We start from the raw sequence: 17,629 nt of genomic DNA on the forward strand, positions 1-17,629 counted from the left end.
TATATAGATCAATTGATCGTTTAACCACTTCAGCCCTGGAAGAATTTACCCCTTTCCTGACCAGAGCACTTTTCGCGATTCGGCACTATGTCGCTTTAACTGACAATTGCGCGGTCATGCGACTTTGTACCCAAACAAAATCAACGTCCTTTTTTTCCCACAAATAAAGCTTTCTTTTGGTGGTATTTGATCACCTTTGCGGTTTTTATTTTTTGCGCTATAAACAAAAAAAGAGCGCCAATTTTGAAAAAAACACATTATTTTTTACTTTTTGCTATAATAAATATCCCCCAAAAATATATAAAAAAAAAACTTTTTTTTCCTCAGTTTAGGCCGATATGTATTCTTCTACATATTTTTGGTAAAAAAAAAAAATCGCAATAAGCATATATTGATTGGTTTGCGCAAAAGTTATAGCGTCTACAAAATAGGGGATAGATTTATAGTATTTTTATTATTATTTTCTTTGTTTTACTAGTAATGGCAGCGATCTGTGATTTTTATCATGACTGCGACATTATGGCGGACACATCGGACAATTTTGACACATTTTTGGAACCATTGACATTAATACAGTGCGATTAAAAATGATTAAAAACGCAATGAAACTGCGGCGGCTGGTCCGGAAGCGGTTAAGGATTGAATTTTTATGTGTAAAATTTCTTCACAGTGATTTATTGCACTGGAATATTTATAGTACACACATTTAAATATTCTATATTTTTATATATTCTTTTGTATTTGCACCATATACATTGGAATTGTTTTATATTCATTGTGTTATATTGCAGCAGATTAATTTACATAGTGGGAGTGGGACACAATATTGATTTTTGCACTTTATGGATTGATAGCAGATTTGAATATTTAGTTTTAGAATGGAGGCAGACCTCCCTACCATCAAGGATACCCACATAGTAGAGGGTATTGGAATAGAGGAAACACTTACCATACAAGAGGTAATCCACAAGGGGGACCCTCTTCAAATAGGGGACAACCACAAGGAGGATATTACCAACAAGGTTATCAGAACAGAACCCCCCAACAGGGAGGACCCCTGCCCTACAGAGGCCCTCCACAGGATGATTATCATCCGCAGGGGGGGGGGACCACCTCCATATAGAGGATCCCTACATGGTGAGCATTATTACTCACCAAAACCTCAAAGATCCGGGCCAAATAGACCACCACCAGATGCATATGAAGTTTCAATACATAACAGATATCAGCCATTATATGAAGAAAAACAAGAGAGTTCCTTTGGCACCCCCTTTTTTTAGAGAATAGGTGGGGGGAACCCACCCAGGAAGGAACAACCGCAGAAAGAGAGGAGGGAGAGCAGGAAAAAGGGTACAACAAAAAAAGAAGGTGGAAAAACTAGGTGAGGGTATATACAACCTTAGTGGTAAACATCTCACTAGGGAAGAAATATTCACCCTAGATAGGGGTATTAAATATGCCCCTAAAAAGGGTCTTAACAAGTTTCAAACATATGTAGGTATTCAAACATTCATACGTAAATTAAATGTCATGAAATATTATGTACAAAACCCAATGGAAAGAGTAGTAATGGAAGGAAACCATACTGAATTGAGGAATAACTCCGTGTTCAACCCCAGTATAGCAAATAACAAATATGTGGATATGTTCAAAAGATTGGGTACAGCAGAATTGGAAAAATTACCTATCAAAAAAGAATATGAGCATAAGAACATTGAAAAAGGCATTGAACTGTTAGAAAAAAGAAAAGATATTGTTGTTTGCCCAGCGGACAAAGGTGAGGTATTGCGGTATTATCCACAGAAAAGAAAATATATTGTTGTTTGCCCAGCGGACAAAGGCGGGGTATTGCGGTATTATCCACAGAACAGTACAAGCAGGAAATGGATAAAATACTGAATGATAGAGAAACCTATAAGTTGTTAAATTCAAATCCCATTAGAAAATTCAAAAAAGAATTAGAGGTATTGATTTATTATGGGGTAAGAAAAGGCATATCGAATAAACATGAAGAAAAATATTTGGTTCCTACATCATGTAAAACCCCTGTCATATACTATATCCCTAAAATCCACAAGGACAAAACCAGCCCCCCAGGCAGGCCCATAGTAAGTGGGATTGAATCCTTAACTGCTAGGTTAGGGGAGAACATAGATCTTCAGTTGCAACCTTTAATGCGTGATACATTAGCATACCTCAGAGTCAAAAGTTTAAACAAACCCATTAGATTTTTTTTTAAATGTTTGGATTTCTGTTTAAATCACAATTATTTTTGGTACAATAGTTATTATTTACAGGTTAAAGGCGTCGCGATGGGTGCAAAGTTTGCACCCAGCGTCACCAATTTATATATGGCAAAATGGGAGGAAGGAGTGTTATTAAACCGTGATCCAGGAATCCTGCTATAAAAACGATTCATAGATGACCTATTAATCTTCTGGAACGACACTGTGAATGATGTGGAAATTTTTTTTCTATCACTGAACAACAATGATTGGAATATTCGACTAACATGGGAAATCCACAAAATCCAGATACATTTTTTGGATCTGGAGATAAAAAAGCACTGCACAAGGTTTGGAAACTAAACATATTTTAAAGACACAGACCGCAATTCGTATATTCCTACCATGAGCTGCCATTATAACCCATGGATAACTAACATTCCGAGAGGACAGTATATGAGAATAAAGAGGAATTGCACGAAGGTCACTGATTTTGATAAACAAACAGATAGATTACCAATATGTTTAACGACTTCAGCCCCGGAAGATTTTACCCCCTTCCTGACCAGAGCACTTTTTACAATTTGGCACTTTGTCTCTTTAAGGCTTGATTCACACCTATGCATTTTTAGTGCGTTTTGCATTTTGCAGATTTGCTCTACAGATCGTGTTCCATAGGAAACCATGTTAAACGGGCTGTAGTGCAAATCTGCAAAATACAAAAAGCACTAAAAATGCATAGGTGTGACTCAGGCCTAACTGACAATTGCATGGTCGTGCGACGCTGTGCCCAAATGAAAATTTGCGTCCTTTTTTCCTACAAATAGAGCTTTCTTTTGGTGGTATTTGATCACCTCTGTGGCTTTTATTTTTTGCACTATAAACAAGAAAAGTGTAAATTTCGAAAAAAAAACTATATTTTTTACTTTTTGCTATAATAAATATCCCCAAAATGTATTAAAAAAAAAACAAATTTCTTCATCAGTTTAGGCCAATATATATTCTTCTACATATTTTTGGTAAAAAAAATCGTAATAAGCATATATTGATTGGTTTGCACAAAAGTTATAGCATCTACAAACTATGGGAAAGATTTATGTAATTTTTGTGTCATTTCTATTTATTTTTTTTTCTTTACTAGTAATGTCGGTGATCTTGCGACAGACAGATCGGACACTTTTGACACATTTTTGGGACCACTGACATTCATTTGACAGTCAAACAGCGATCAGTGCTATAAAAATGCACTGATTACTGTGTAAATGTCACTGGTAGGGAAGGGGTTAACACTAGGGGGCGATCAAGGGGTTAAATATGTTTTCTCTAGGTGTTCTAACTGTGAGGGGATGGGACTGACTAGGGGAGGAGACATATCATTGTTCCTACTTACGTAGGAGCAAACGATATGTCTCCTCTGCCCTGACAGAACAGGTATTTGTGTGTTTAGACCCCCTTGCTGGCGCTCGTGCAAGCGATTACACGTGGCTGGCGGCGATTGTTCCCTCCGGCCATGCGCATTGGGTCCTCTGTCGTGCGCCAGGCACGCGCCCTCTGGCGGCCACTAAAGGGAAGGATGTACCCATCCTGGAAACCCATTCTGCATGTTCACACTGCTTTTATACAAGCTGAAGCATGTGTGAAACAGACCTTAGAGTGCAGTGATAACAGGAGAAATAGCAATGAGGAAGAGTGAGACCAGCATCCTTTTTTTAAATTTTTTTAATGCAGCATACCTCAACCTGTGGTATGTATGCTGCAATGCAGGTCTGATGACACCAACAGTACGTGTGTGTTGGGATGCTGTTCTAAATGAGCACCAGAGCACACCACAGCACAAACTACATGGTTTAATGTGCATTACCTCAACATATATGTTTGTAGGTGACTTAAGAGAAAAAATAGCACTGAAGGAATACAGGCTGTAATTAAAAAAATATTTGTGACAGCGGTGAGAGCGGATGGAGTAGAGGATTTTCTATGTGGACAGCTTTACCCCGGATACTTAGATGTGCCTCTTTTAATCATCAACCATGTGAGTTGCTCAATGTTTTACCTTCATTAAATGTAACCATATTGCTACACTTAGAGGCACCTCTCTTCTCTTTTATACTCTGTAGCTCCTGATGCTCCTAATCCCCTTGTGGAGGCTGACATTTGTGGATAGACATTTTATGGTTACACAACCTGGTCACATTGCTATAATCTTTTTATATGTACTATAAACTGAAGGACTTATGAATAAAAGGTTGTAGAACGAATCAACTGAGTTTTCATTATTTTTTATGGGGAAATTTGATTTAATATACAAGTGCTTTGGATTACAAGCATGTTTCTTGGATGAATTATGTTCGCAATCCAGTAAAACCTTGGTTTGAGAGCGTTTTGCAAGACAAGCAAAATTTTTAAATAAGTTTTGACTTGATATACAAGTGATGTCTAGATATACAAGTAGTGTCATGTCACAACTGAGTATAAAAGAGAAGAGAAGTGCCTCTAAGTGCAGCAATATGGTTACATTCAACGAAGGTACAACATTTAGCAACATATTGCTACACTTAGAGGAGCCTCTCTTCTATTTTATACTATGTAGCTCCCGCTGGATTTTGCTTCTAATCCTTGTGGAGGCTGCCATTTGTGGATGGACATTTTATGGTTACACAACCTATCACATTGCTATAATCTTGTTATATGGTCTATAAACTGAAGGACCTATGAATAAATGGTTCTGGAACAAATCATCTGAGTTTCCATTATTTCTTATGGGGAAATTTGCATTGATATAAGAGTGCTTTGGATTACAAGCATGTTTCTGGAACGAATTATACTCGCAATCCAAGGTTTTACTGTATTCACCTTACAAAATAAAATTAGACTACTTTCTGTGATGCTGGCATAGGCGTGCGCACAGGGTGTGCCAGGTGTGCCTGGGCACACCCTAATCACTTTGTGTGCTGTGGATGCCCCCTGTTTAGACCCGTGATATTTTACTAAAGCCCCCCCCCCACTGGGGCTCCAAAAAAAATTGGAAAAAACAAATTAAAAAAATTAAATTGTTAAAAATAATAATAAAAAAATGTTTAATTAAAAAAAAAAATTATTAAAAATAATAAAAATGTTAAAAAATAATTAAAAGAATAAAATGTTAAATAATAAAAATAGAAACTACTGACACCTTCCTCTGCCCTACTGACATTGTCCTCGACTCTTCTGACACCGGCAGTATATATACACACATATATGTGTTGGGGTGCACACCCTAATGCAATAGGCTGCGCACACCTATGGATGCTGGACTATATTAATTTATCATATACATACTATTGTATGTATTTTTGTAATACACAACTACACATAAATATTCCATTCCCAGCTAAATAAATTAATCTGTTCAATAAGTCATGTGTATGGGCCCTAAATTTTGTTTTTGGAAACTGGGGACTTAAAGGATAAAAAGCAATGTAAAAAAAACCTACAACAGATAATCAGCACTTATCTTTATTTGCAGAGATTACTCACCACTTAGCCCTAAAATTATATTTGTTTGGCACAGATTTGTACATTGTTGGACTTGTGGTCATTAAGTAGACTCATCTGTAATTAACAGTCACTGAAATGCTGTTGGTGTGATACATACAGCATATATTTGGTCCATATATTATACTCTGAATACCAGTAACATTATTTTAATGGGTCTGTTTACATTTTGCATTAAAACATTGTCATTCTGTAAAAACCTGCAACTTTAGCTTTACAAAATTAAATTCCTATTTACATCAATGGTAAAAAAAAAAAAAATGTATAACAATATTATGGACCGAACCCTTCTGCTATAGTAATATGGAAAAAGCAGATAAGAATTTTATTAAATACAGTAATTATAAGTATAGCATATATTAGTATGATAAAGAAGGATGATCTGTTATAATAAATAGGTACCTAACATACAAGCAGTAAGTACTGGTGCAGCAGCTTCCAAAACTAAAGTTTGAAATTAAGTAATATATTACCTGAATATTCCATGATTCAGTTACTTGCCACTTGTGTTTGTAGAGTAGCAGATATATTGGTCAGAAAGCTGGCATCATCCCATGCATTTGCATTCAGAGATTAACAGGATAAAGGTTTTTTTTTTTTTTTTTATTTTCCCATGAAGCGATCCACATCTCAGAGCTAAGGCAGTAGAAGTATGGAGCTATTGACTTGTACTATTCAGAATATCACAACGATTAATTATACCGGATGCATTTTTCAGTTTCTCTTCTTTAACAGAACATTAATACTTCTGCTTTTTCTAAGCCTGAAAAAAGAGAACACAGGTTCCGTTAATATTCTAACTATGCACAAACATATGTGTAGCATTACCCCCGTAGGAGTTGCAAATGTCAGGGATCCCGACTGCTGCACAACAAGTCACATAGCATTTCCTTCTTGCATCCAGGCACAGAAAACAATTTTTTGCTTGGTTTTGTTGTTTTATTAGGGGATAATAACTTGGATGGGGTAGAGATTATGGGATGCCCAACTTGACAATGATAACAGAACCAGGGACAACTTCCTCCCTATTTACATCTTCTACTCCTTCTACTCCTTCCTCCTGCACAAATCTTGATCCTTTGCACAGCTCTGCAGGGTTCACTCCTTTAGGAGCTAACAGTCATTTGTTAGCTAAGCAGCAGCCCCTTACAGGCTAGGAACTCTCAGTCCCTTGGAAAAGTAGCCCATGTGGCGTGAACTGCTTCCTGAAACACTTTCAGCGCCCTTGTAGACACTGGTCCCAGCTCGACTTCTTACAGAAATGCTAGCCCACCTGCCTGCCACTTCACCAGCCCACCTGGCTGCTTCTTCTTCACAGTCTTTCTGACTGACACACTGGAGATTCTCCCTGGGCAAAGCTGATGATTTAAGCACACCACTGTCTTCAAGAGAGACCCTGCTGCACATGGCAGTCTCTTTCCTTGTCTGTCCCTGCACCGTGATAATCTACTTACTGTGTCTCTCCTTGCTCCTGCTGCCTCTCCGGACAGCCTCCTCCAACTTGTCCTGTGGTAGGATCCTTCTAGACCAGCCACCTGAGCCCCAGCCTGAGGTAACCCCCCCCCGGTAGGGGTCCCTCAAAGGCCACTGACAGACTCCCTCAGCACTGCTTCTCCATCTTCCACCCGACTCCCTGCTGGCATGGCTCATGTCTACTTAAGGCAGGCGTCTCAAACTGGTGGTCCTCCAGCAGTTGCAAAACTACAAGTCCTATGAGGCATTGCAAGGCTGACAGCTACAAGTATGACTCCCACAGGCAAAGGCATGATGGGACTTGTAGTTTAGAAGCAGCTGGAGAGTCACCAGTTTAAGACCCTTGATTTAAGGGTTCCTTAGTTCCCTGCCAGGCCCACTTCCTGGGGATTGGCTAAAGACCCCTAAATATGCAAAACAACCCTTTATAGCTTCCGCCCACTAATTTCTAGGATTTTCTCCAACATTCTAGAACCATGGGGAGGCACCAGAGAACTGCATGGATGGGTCATCCAGCCCTAACCTCTAATAACCCTGACTCAGATTCCATGGCTCAGGCTTAGCCCTGGGCCAGAATATAGTGTACCTGCAGTACCGCTAGTAGCACAGCTACACATATATGAGTCAAAAGATAAAAAAAGGGGCTGTTAGGCTTTGTGAATTCAGACTACATAAAAACCAAAGTTTACGTCAAAATATCAAGAAAATTATGTGTTAGTCTTGGTAAAGTATATCTGTCTTTATCAATAATATTAAAAAACAAGGCTTTTAGGACACTAAAAACCATAATATCAAGGTTTATATGACAAATAAAGAATCCAAGAATACGTTTTTTGGTTCTGAGTAAAGATAAAAGGCAAGGAGGACTGGGGGTACCTGATTTTAAAAAGTATTATAACGCAGTATTGCTTTCACGGGTGTTAGAATGGGTAAAAAATAATAAAGAAAAAAGATGGGTTAAATTGGAAAACACTATAAGTAATGAACCACTGGGGAAGATTATATGGATACCACCACAATTTAGAGAATTAAGTGAGAACACAAAAAAAAAAGAACATACATCAAATAACACAGAAAGTACTTGCAATCTGAGATCACATGCACACACAGGAAAATGGGAATTATACTCTCCTTTAATACCACAAAGAGAAACTGATTTTTTTCCACCAGGGAAGGAGAAGTGGTTTGGGGAATGAATAAAAAATGAAAAAAGACATCATGGAAAAGGGGAAAATAAATACACTACAGGAACTAAAACACAAAAAAGATTTACTGGTGATAGACGAATGGCAGCTGAAACATTTTGTGATGATGCTGCCGCAACCAATTAGATCAGAAGAGAACCTACTACCGTTTGAGTGCTTATGCACAGCGGTAAATACGAGGAATGGGATCTCCCGGATATATAAAATATTAGTGGCAATGAGTGGGCCGGAAGTACCGCCGTTCATAGGGAAATGGGAAAGAGAACTGGGAAAGCGAGCTGAAGATATACATTTGGAAAAGATATTTAAAATGCTACATAGCACAGCAATAGATAGCAGCACCATTGAAATGAATTACAAATGTATCTCACAATGGTATATTACCAAAGGTAACACATAAATACCAAAATGGGACAGCTCTGCTGGCGTGGATGCAACGATGTCGGAACTATGGCCCACATATGTTGGACATGTCCCAAAATTTAAAAATACTGGAAATAGGTGTTGCAGGGGATAAAGGAGATCACTAATATAGAGGTATTGGAGGAACCTTGAAGGTGTTTGTTTCATGGGGTGGAAATGTCAATAAAACAATATAAGAGGACATTGGTAACCCATCTGACGAACACAGCCAAAAGTCTAGTTCCCCGACAATGGCAAGAAGTGGAAAGTCCCACAATTGGAAGCTGGTGTAAAAAAAAAAAGAACGATATATATAACCTGTATTATTTGCGATATAGTGGAGAAGAGAAAATGGAAGGATTCGAAAACAAGTGGAAAGCGTGGAAAGAATTTAAGCAGACAAGGAGATACGTAGAAATGATGGGAACAGAGGAAGGGAAAAAAGGGAGATGAGAGGGAGTAAAGGGGGGATGAAAGAGGTTGGGGGGGGGTAGAAGGTTTTGGGGATTAATAATTGTAAAATGCTAATGTGCTGAAAAGTTTGTATATATTTGATATATTGAAAATTAATAAAGAGATGGTAAACAAAAAAAAAAAGGCTTCAAGTCTTATGTAAGTATAGCAATACAATTTCTAAATGCAGCCATGGATTTTTAACTAATAATTGTTCTTTTGGAATGCCAGACAAAATTATTTATTTTAAATTCTGTATTGAATATAGGAGGTTTAAAGGTTTTTCAGATTTGTATCTACTGTTTTGTCAGATTTTTATCCTGGTAACCCTGCTCACATATTCAGAACTTCAGGGTAACCTAAGAATTTAGTTCTCCCAGAAACAGAAGGTGAGGAAAATCTTGCAGCTGTACACCTTTTTCATATGTCTCTTGTGGCAGGAAGTTAGGAAGGAAAAAGTCTTCATGCATGCTGGGCATTAAAAATACTGCTTATATAGGGTTTTAGTGTTTTATTCTTCAGTCTGTTTAAGCAACTCTGTTAGCCTATTTGTCCATGCACATTTGGGCTCTTTTATGCCGTGTAAACACGAGCGGACTTTTCGACCGGACTGGTCCGACGGACCAAATCCGGCGGACAATACGACCATGTGTGGGCTCCATCGGACCTGCAGCGGACTTTTTCAAGTTGAAAATATGACGGACTTTAGATTTAGAACATGTTTCAAATCTTTCCGACAGACTTAAGTCCGGTCGAAAAGTCTGCTCGTCTGTATGCTAGTCCGAAAGACTAAAACCCACGCTAGGGCAGCAATTGGCTACTGTCTATCAACTTCCTTATTTTAGTCCGGTCGTAAATCATCACGTATGAATCCGTCCGACTTTGGTGTGATCTTGTGTGGGCAAGTCCGTTAGTTCGAAAGTCTGTCAGAAGTCCGGCAAAAGTCCGTCGAAAGTCAGTCGGAAAGTCCGTCGGACCAGTCCGGTCAAAAAGTCCACCCGTGTGTACGCGGCATTAGACATATTTGCAGAGAAGCGTTTTCAGGCTGAAAAAAACACAAAAACTTCACAATTGCGTTTTTTGAGAGGCACTTGCAGTCAGTAAAAATGCTTGATGCGCCTAAACACAGCAGTTAGGAGCGTTTTGCATTTTCAAGTGTACATTGATTATAGTGAAAAATGAGCTGAGGGCAATGTTTTGGAAAAAAAGTTTATAAAAACAAAAGCCCATAAACACACATAAACTCTTCTACAATACGAGCCACTGATCGTTTTTTTTATGCTGCTTTTTCTCCCAGAGGTTCTGGCATTTTTTCAGCCACCTAGTGTGCATGAAGCCTTAAAGGGGTTGAAAAGGTTTGTTTTTTGTTTTTTTTTAAATAACAAACATGTTATACGTACCGCCTTGATCCTCCCCCAGTGGTGCTCTTGGCTCCTCCTCTTCTTGGGTGCCCCCACAGAGGGCCACTTTCCATAGGGGCACGTGCGGGCGCGCTGTCGAGTTCTGCTGCTGCGTCCATTGACACAGACAGCAGGACTTGGTTCCCGTGTCACTGGATTTAATTGACAGCAACAGGAGCCAATGGCACCCGTTGCTATCAATCTATTCAATGAGGACCCGAGACAGTGGAGCTGCTGTGCTCGTCCCCGTCAATGGAGCGATCGGGTTCAGGTAAGTACAAGGGAGCTTTGCACTACAGAAGGTTTTTCACCATAATTCATAGAATGCTTTAAGGTAAAAAACCTTGAGGGTTTACAACCCCTTTAATCTTGGGCTTAGCCACCTTCTTGGCTGGACTTTTGGTGGCTCTTTTCAGCTTGGCAAGATTTGGCAAGATTTTTTTTTCTTCTTTGTGTAATCAAAAATGAAAAAAAAAAATGGCAGGGGTTAGATTTCAATGTGACTATTTTATATATATATTTACAATATAGTTTTATTGGTATATTAAAAAAAACTTAATGAGCACTGGAGTTATCTGACATCACTATATTATTGACAGTGACGCATGCCTGTTGCGCCTAGCTAACAAGAGGGGTCTTAATCTAAGCAAGTAAGACTGGCCGTGGTACCCTTTCACAACCTGCTCTTCCTCTGGCCACCACTAGAGGGAGACTCCACTCTAATCCAGCTGGCTGACCAGACACAGGCAGATACAAATCTTACATACAATCTGGTGCACTCTGATGGTTAGGGAGCAATCTAGCAATTAGCACATGCTTTTAGGATTCTTTACCAAAGTTTATCCTGTGACAGAAGCATGTCTGAAACAGTCTGTAATTTCCCAGTTGAACCGGCTTCATGGAAATCACCCTGTTTATATCCCATGCTTCACAATTTATTGGAATATGGATGTAGGCTGGACTGTAGCCCTTGGCCAATCAACCCTGGGGGGGATATTCCCGTCAGGGTTGATTGGATGTTGATTGGATGTTCTGTGTTCTTAAATTACCAGATTTGAATTGGCCCGGAACAGCTCCAATCACTGTGTCGGGAATAGGATTTCTGACACCAGCGCGTCAGTCCGATCGCGACAGTACCAATCACTATTCAGCTATCGCAATGAAGCGCCATATAACAATTTTGTGTGTTTCTCCTGGATTCTAAATGCGCTACCAATACCAATTTACATGTAGCCCAACATGTTTACGATCAGAAGGAATTATTTTAATCTCTCTGCAGCTAATATTTTAGCTTTTATGAGAGATAAAATGTATTCCTCAGATGTGTTGATAAAAAATCAAAGCTGGCAGACAGCTCGGGGCCTTGTGTCTGTTTCCTGCTGATTCTTGTAGCCAAAATGGCTAAAGCTACAGAAAGGTGGCAATCTATATTTACTTGGATGGAAGCCGTCAATCACGGCACTTGCGAGTGAAGAAACGGCGCGTAGGTCCGTTTCTTCACAGCGCATTCGCCGATGACATCCTCGGAGCACTACAAGGTAAATATCTCCTAAACGGTGCACGTTTAGGAGATATTTCCACTATCTATAGGTAAGACTTATTCTAGGGTTACCTATAGGTAAAAGTGGCAATCAGAAATTTACAACCACTTTAATAGCACAGAATTAAACGATATCTACATTTATATATCCACATTCACATTTATGTTACACTTCTATATTATGCTTTAGAGATTATTTACAGGTTTAGTTTCCCTTTGACCAAACATTAGAATGGGGAAGACATTGATCACGGGGCAGCACAGTGGCTAAGTGATTAGCACTTCTGCCTGGCAGCACTAGAGTCATCAGTTCAAATCCCAACCATGGCACTACCTGGCTGAAGTTTGCATGTTCTCCCTCTGCATTTGTGGGTTTCCTCCAAGCACTCTGGTTTCTTACCACACTCGAAAGACATACTGGTAGGTTAAATGGCCCTAGTATGTGAATGTGAGCACAGGGACTTATGTGAATGTATAATAGAAATGTAAAGCACTGTGTAAATTGAAGGCGCTATATAAGTACTTGTAATAATAAAAACAAATAGATATGGTGCTTACAGCTTTAGGCACTACAGTGTCTTGATTATTTAGAGGTTACTGCATAGAAACATCCTTCGGTGAGTGGTAGTTCTATGGGGTAAAACACTTTTTTTAATTAATTAGATCACCGAGAATATCTTGCTACTTGCTATTAGGAAGTCAAGTACTATAAGCATTCAGCGGTGTGTAAGGCCTGTCTGAATACACAGTCCATCAACTATTAAAGAGGATGGGACTTCAGCAGCAAAAGGTCACAGTAGGTTCAACTTTTGTCAGCTAAATAGAGGAAAATACACAGTGGGGCTGTTTTACTAAGGCCCCTTTCACACGGGCTCCTCTGCTAAGCAGAATCCGCTGGCTCAGCAAGGGATCTCTCTGCTGATCCCCGCCGAGCAGGTGGATGACAGGTCTGTGTGACACAGACACAGTCCTAATCTCCTCTATGGGGCAATTGGATGGAAACAGACCACCTGCCATTGCCATCCAATCTCATCCTCCGGATGGATAGAGAATAGGACCACCATCCGTCTGTTTTTGGCAGATCAGATGTCAGTGGGTGTCAGTGGACATGTGTCCTCTGACATCCACCGCTCCATAAAAGAGACTAGAGGGTCCAATCAGGTCCGCCTGAAAAACTGACAGGCAGACATGATCAGACAGCCCATGTGAAAGGGCCTTAAACTGGAGAGTGAAAATCTGCTGAAGATGTGCATAGAAACCAATTAGGTTCCAATTTTTTTTTTTAGGCTGGGTTCACACTAGCTGCGACCGTGGCTCACAGCAGGAGGTCCGGGGTGTCCCTGTACACTGTTTCAGGTGCGAATCAGGTCTGAACTTGTAGCTGAATTCCCAACTGAAACAGAGCCAAAGACGCACAGGACCCTTTTCCAGTGCACTCCGCGGCTGCCCCAGAGCTGTGTGGACCGCTCACATTGAGAGCAGGTCACAGACTCCTGTCATGCGAATTGGATGCAGGGAAACCCGCATCCAATTTGGAAAAGTGTGAACCACGCCTCAAAGCTTCTTTAAACAAGCTGAAGTTAGAAGCTGATTGGCTACCATGCAGAGCTGCACCAGATTTTGCACTCTCCAGTAGTTTACAATGTTTTTGACTCGGTGACATCTGCTAAAGTGCTGAAGGTTTAAAAAGGGACTAATATGAATGATTAATAGCAATTAGAATTAAAAAGTGAAAGTGATTTGTTCTATGTTATCTTTCCTCAAATGACAGGTTTTTGTTTACTCAATATTATTCCCAAATTTATATTGCCAACATTTTAGGCAGCACTTTACAGCCTTCCATTTGCATTAGTTCTGTCTCCCAAAGAAGCTCATTATCCAATGTTTGTACTACATGACTATAAACAGGCCCAGATTTACTCCCTTTGCCGCCCCAAGGCCGGGTCCTTCAATGCCGCCCCCCCCCATCAGTGTCCCCTGCCTTTAAAGACTCACATTAGACTGCCTTACTGAGAGCCATTTAGAGCCAGGAAATGTGTAAGCCGGAGTTTGGCTGCGGAGCAAAGCTGCTCTACTATAGTGCTATTTTCCTTCTTTCCTTCCCTTGTGTGGGGGGCTTGGAGAGAAGGCAAAGTAGAGGCAGGTGCTGCATCGCTGTGCCCAGTGTGTCGGCAGGACACAGGAATCAAAACACATCTGAACGTGTGCACTCACTCACAGGGCCGCTGTTAGGAATCATGGGGCCCTCTCTCCCTGAGGGAGGAGAAGAGGTGGGGGAGGGAGGTAAGAAAGGGTGAGAGGAGGAGGTAAAAGGGTGAGGAGGCAGAAGAGAGAGGGGGTGAGAAAGAGAGAAGGGGAGGGGATTGGGGTTGTGAGGGGGAGTGGGGTGAGAGAGAGAGGAGGGGTGGGAGAGAGAAGGGGGCTGAGAGGGAGGAGGGGTGAGAGAAAAAGGTGGTAAGAGAGGGGGTGGCCTGACAGGGGAGGAGAGCTGACAGAGGGGGGGGAGTAGCTGATAGAGGGGAGTGTAGCTGACAGAGGGGGAGAGTAGCTGACAGAGGGAGGAGTAGCTGACAGGGGGGGGGGTAGCTGACAGAAGGGGGTAACTAACAGAGGGGGGTAACTGACAGAGGGAGGGTAACTGACAGAGGGGGGGTAACTGACAGAGGGAGGGTAACTGACATAGGGGGGGTAACTGACAGAGGGGGTAACTGACAGAGGGAGGGTAACTGACAGAGGGGGGTAACTGACAGGGGTAGCTGACAGGGGAGGGGAGCTGACAGAGGAGGGAGTGGTTGACAGAGGGGGGAGTGGTTGACAGAGGGGGGAGTGGATGATAGAGGAGGGTAACTGACAGAGGGAGGGTAACTGACAGAGGGGGTAACTGACAGAGGGAGGGTAACTGAAAGAGGGGGTAACTGACCGAGGGAGGGTAACTGACAGAGGGGGGTAACTGACAGGGGGAGCTGACAGGGGAGGGGAGCTGACAGAGGGGGAGTGGCTTACAGAGGGGTTAACTGACAGAGGGGGTAACTGAAAGGGGTAGCTGACAGGGGAGGGGAGCTGACAGAGAGGGAGAGGCTTACAGAGGGGGAGTGGCTGACAGAGGGGGGAGTAGCTGACAGGGGAGGGGAGCTGACAGAGGGGGAGTGGCTTACAGAGGGGGAGTGGCTGACAGGGGGGGAGTAGTTGACAGGGGAGGGGAGCAGACAGAGGGAGGGTAACTGACAGAGGGAGGTGTAATTGACAGAGGGGGGTAACTGACAGAGGGGGTGAGAGGGCAGATGAGAAAGATACCTCAGTGAGGACTCCAGGAGACACAGCAGAGCACACGCCAGGCAAGGAGGCGGGACTCCGGGCGGCCGCGATCACCCACAGTCCAGCCCCGCCTCCACATGTGACCAATCACAGACTCTTGTGTCTGCCGCCCACACGTGACCTATTCAGCCAATCACAGGCTGAATAGGTATGCCTGCTGCTCATCGCTGAGCTCGGCTCGGATGCGGAGTGCACAGGCAGTAAAATATGTTGTGTAACAGTGATGGCGGGTGCGGGAATCAGGATGCTGAACTGCTGCTATATGTGTCCGGGTTTCAGGCGGCTTGAAAAACGGGCACATGTGTCCAAAACCGGACAGGTGGCAACCTTGACGGCGCCGCCCCTGCACCACTTCCGCCCCGAGGCCTGGCCTCGGTGGCCCTGTGGGAAATCCGGCCCTGACTATAAAGAAGATACAGGCAAACCACACTTTTAAGTACACAATGGGGTTTTGTATTGAGGCACTCACAGCTTTGTGTCTCACTTTATTTCTATAGAACACATCTGACAGGATAAAAAGCATAGGCCCTTTAAATGTCCGTTTTACATGTAGCATCACACTTTGTCTGTGTCGTTTAGTTTAAAATGCCTGGACAAAGCATGATATGTAATGAAACGTTTTTTGGAAGAGCTTACTGGTGAAATTAAAGTGAGTGAAATTAAAAAAAGGGGAAATGCCCCTTAATTACCATTTACATCATTGAGTGAGTCACACTTATTTCCTAACCAAAGCGCATCAGGACCAAGACTGATTTATTGGTAACTGAGATCCACATCTAAGCACAATGGCTTATGCCGCGTACACACGACCGGACTTTCTGGGAAACTAGGTCTGACGTTCTTCCCGCCGGACTTCCTGGGGACTACCGTCTGACTTTCTGAACAGACGGACTTGCCTACACACGACCGGACTTTCCGGCAGACTAGGGACTGTAATGGCATAAGGGGGCGGGGTCACCGGGTGATGTTGACCACGCCCCCCTAAAACATCACAGTCCCAGCATGCCCAGAGACTGTGACGGCATAAGGGGGCGGGGTCACCACCTATATAAGTCACATCGGAGCGCTCAGAGAGCATTCCAGCCAGAGAGCGTCGTGTCAACATCGGAAGAAGAGAAGAAGAGAGGAGAAAAAGGCAGAAGGCAGAAATCCGGGCCCCTGCTAGCAAAAGAGCGGCAAAAGAGCAGAAGATATCGGAGGAGCCCGGCAGAAGACCCAGAGAGCGCGGAGAAGAACCGGAGAGACCCCCGAAGCCGGAAGAAGACCCCCAGAGCTGTCTAATAAATTACTTTAAAAACCTGTGCAGTGTGATTTTTTTTTCATTGACACTTTTTCCCTAGGTGAATGGGTAGGGGTACCATGTACCCCATACTCATTCACATAGGGTGGGGGGCCGGGATCTGGGGGCCCTCTTATTAAAGGGGGCTCCCGGATTCCGATAAGCCCCCCGCCCGCAGACCCCGACAACCAACGGCCAGGGTTGTCGGGAAGAGGCCCTTGTCCTCATCAACATGGGGACAAGGTGCTTTGGGGTGGGGGGGCTGCAGGGTGCCCCCTCCCTTAAAGCACCCACCCCCCCATGTTGACGGCATGCGGCCTGGTACGGTTCAGGAGGGGGGGGGCGCTCGCTCGTCCCCACCCCCTTTCCTGTCCGGCCAGGTCGATTTTTTGGCATAGGGGGTTCCCCTTAAAATCCATACCAGACCTAAGGGCCTGGTATGCCCCGCGCTCACCGCAATAGGAAAATTGTTTTTTCCTATTGCAGCGAGCGCGAGATGCAGCACCCTGCCCTTGCGTCGTATCTGGTCCTTCGGACAAGCATACAGACGAACAGGCTTTCCGTCAGGAACGGAGTCCAGCGGACTAACGACAGAAAGATTCAAAACATGTTTCATTTCTAGGTCCGGCGGACTTTTGTGAAAAAAAAGTCTGTGGGAGCCTACAAATGATCGGATTGTGCGGCGGACTCCGGTCCGCCAAACCAAGTATGCCGTAAAGTCCGGTCTTGTGTACGCGGCATTAGTCTCAACATACCGCATTGGCACTCTACAGATTATTTCTGTGTGCCTTATGGAATCTACA

General features: G+C 42.7%; 2 protein-coding genes across 6 annotated transcripts in view; one reads left to right on the top strand and one right to left on the bottom strand.

Moving 5' to 3' along the window:
* The window catches only part of MED12L (mediator complex subunit 12L), a 777,103-nt gene that overhangs the window by 475,299 nt on the left and 284,175 nt on the right, over positions 1-17,629 (top strand). The window lies entirely within an intron of this gene.
* The window catches only part of P2RY12 (purinergic receptor P2Y12), a 50,650-nt gene that overhangs the window by 4,262 nt on the left and 28,759 nt on the right, over positions 1-17,629 (bottom strand). Inside the window, exon 2 of the mRNA XM_073625998.1 lies at positions 6,233-6,522. Coding sequence (XP_073482099.1) covers positions 6,233-6,245 — 13 coding nt within the window. The 5' untranslated portion in view covers positions 6,246-6,522. The remainder of the gene's footprint in view (positions 1-6,232; positions 6,523-17,629) is intronic.

This window comes from Aquarana catesbeiana, linkage group LG04, assembly GCF_042186555.1.
Source record: "Aquarana catesbeiana isolate 2022-GZ linkage group LG04, ASM4218655v1, whole genome shotgun sequence".
NCBI lineage: Eukaryota > Metazoa > Chordata > Amphibia > Anura > Ranidae > Aquarana > Aquarana catesbeiana.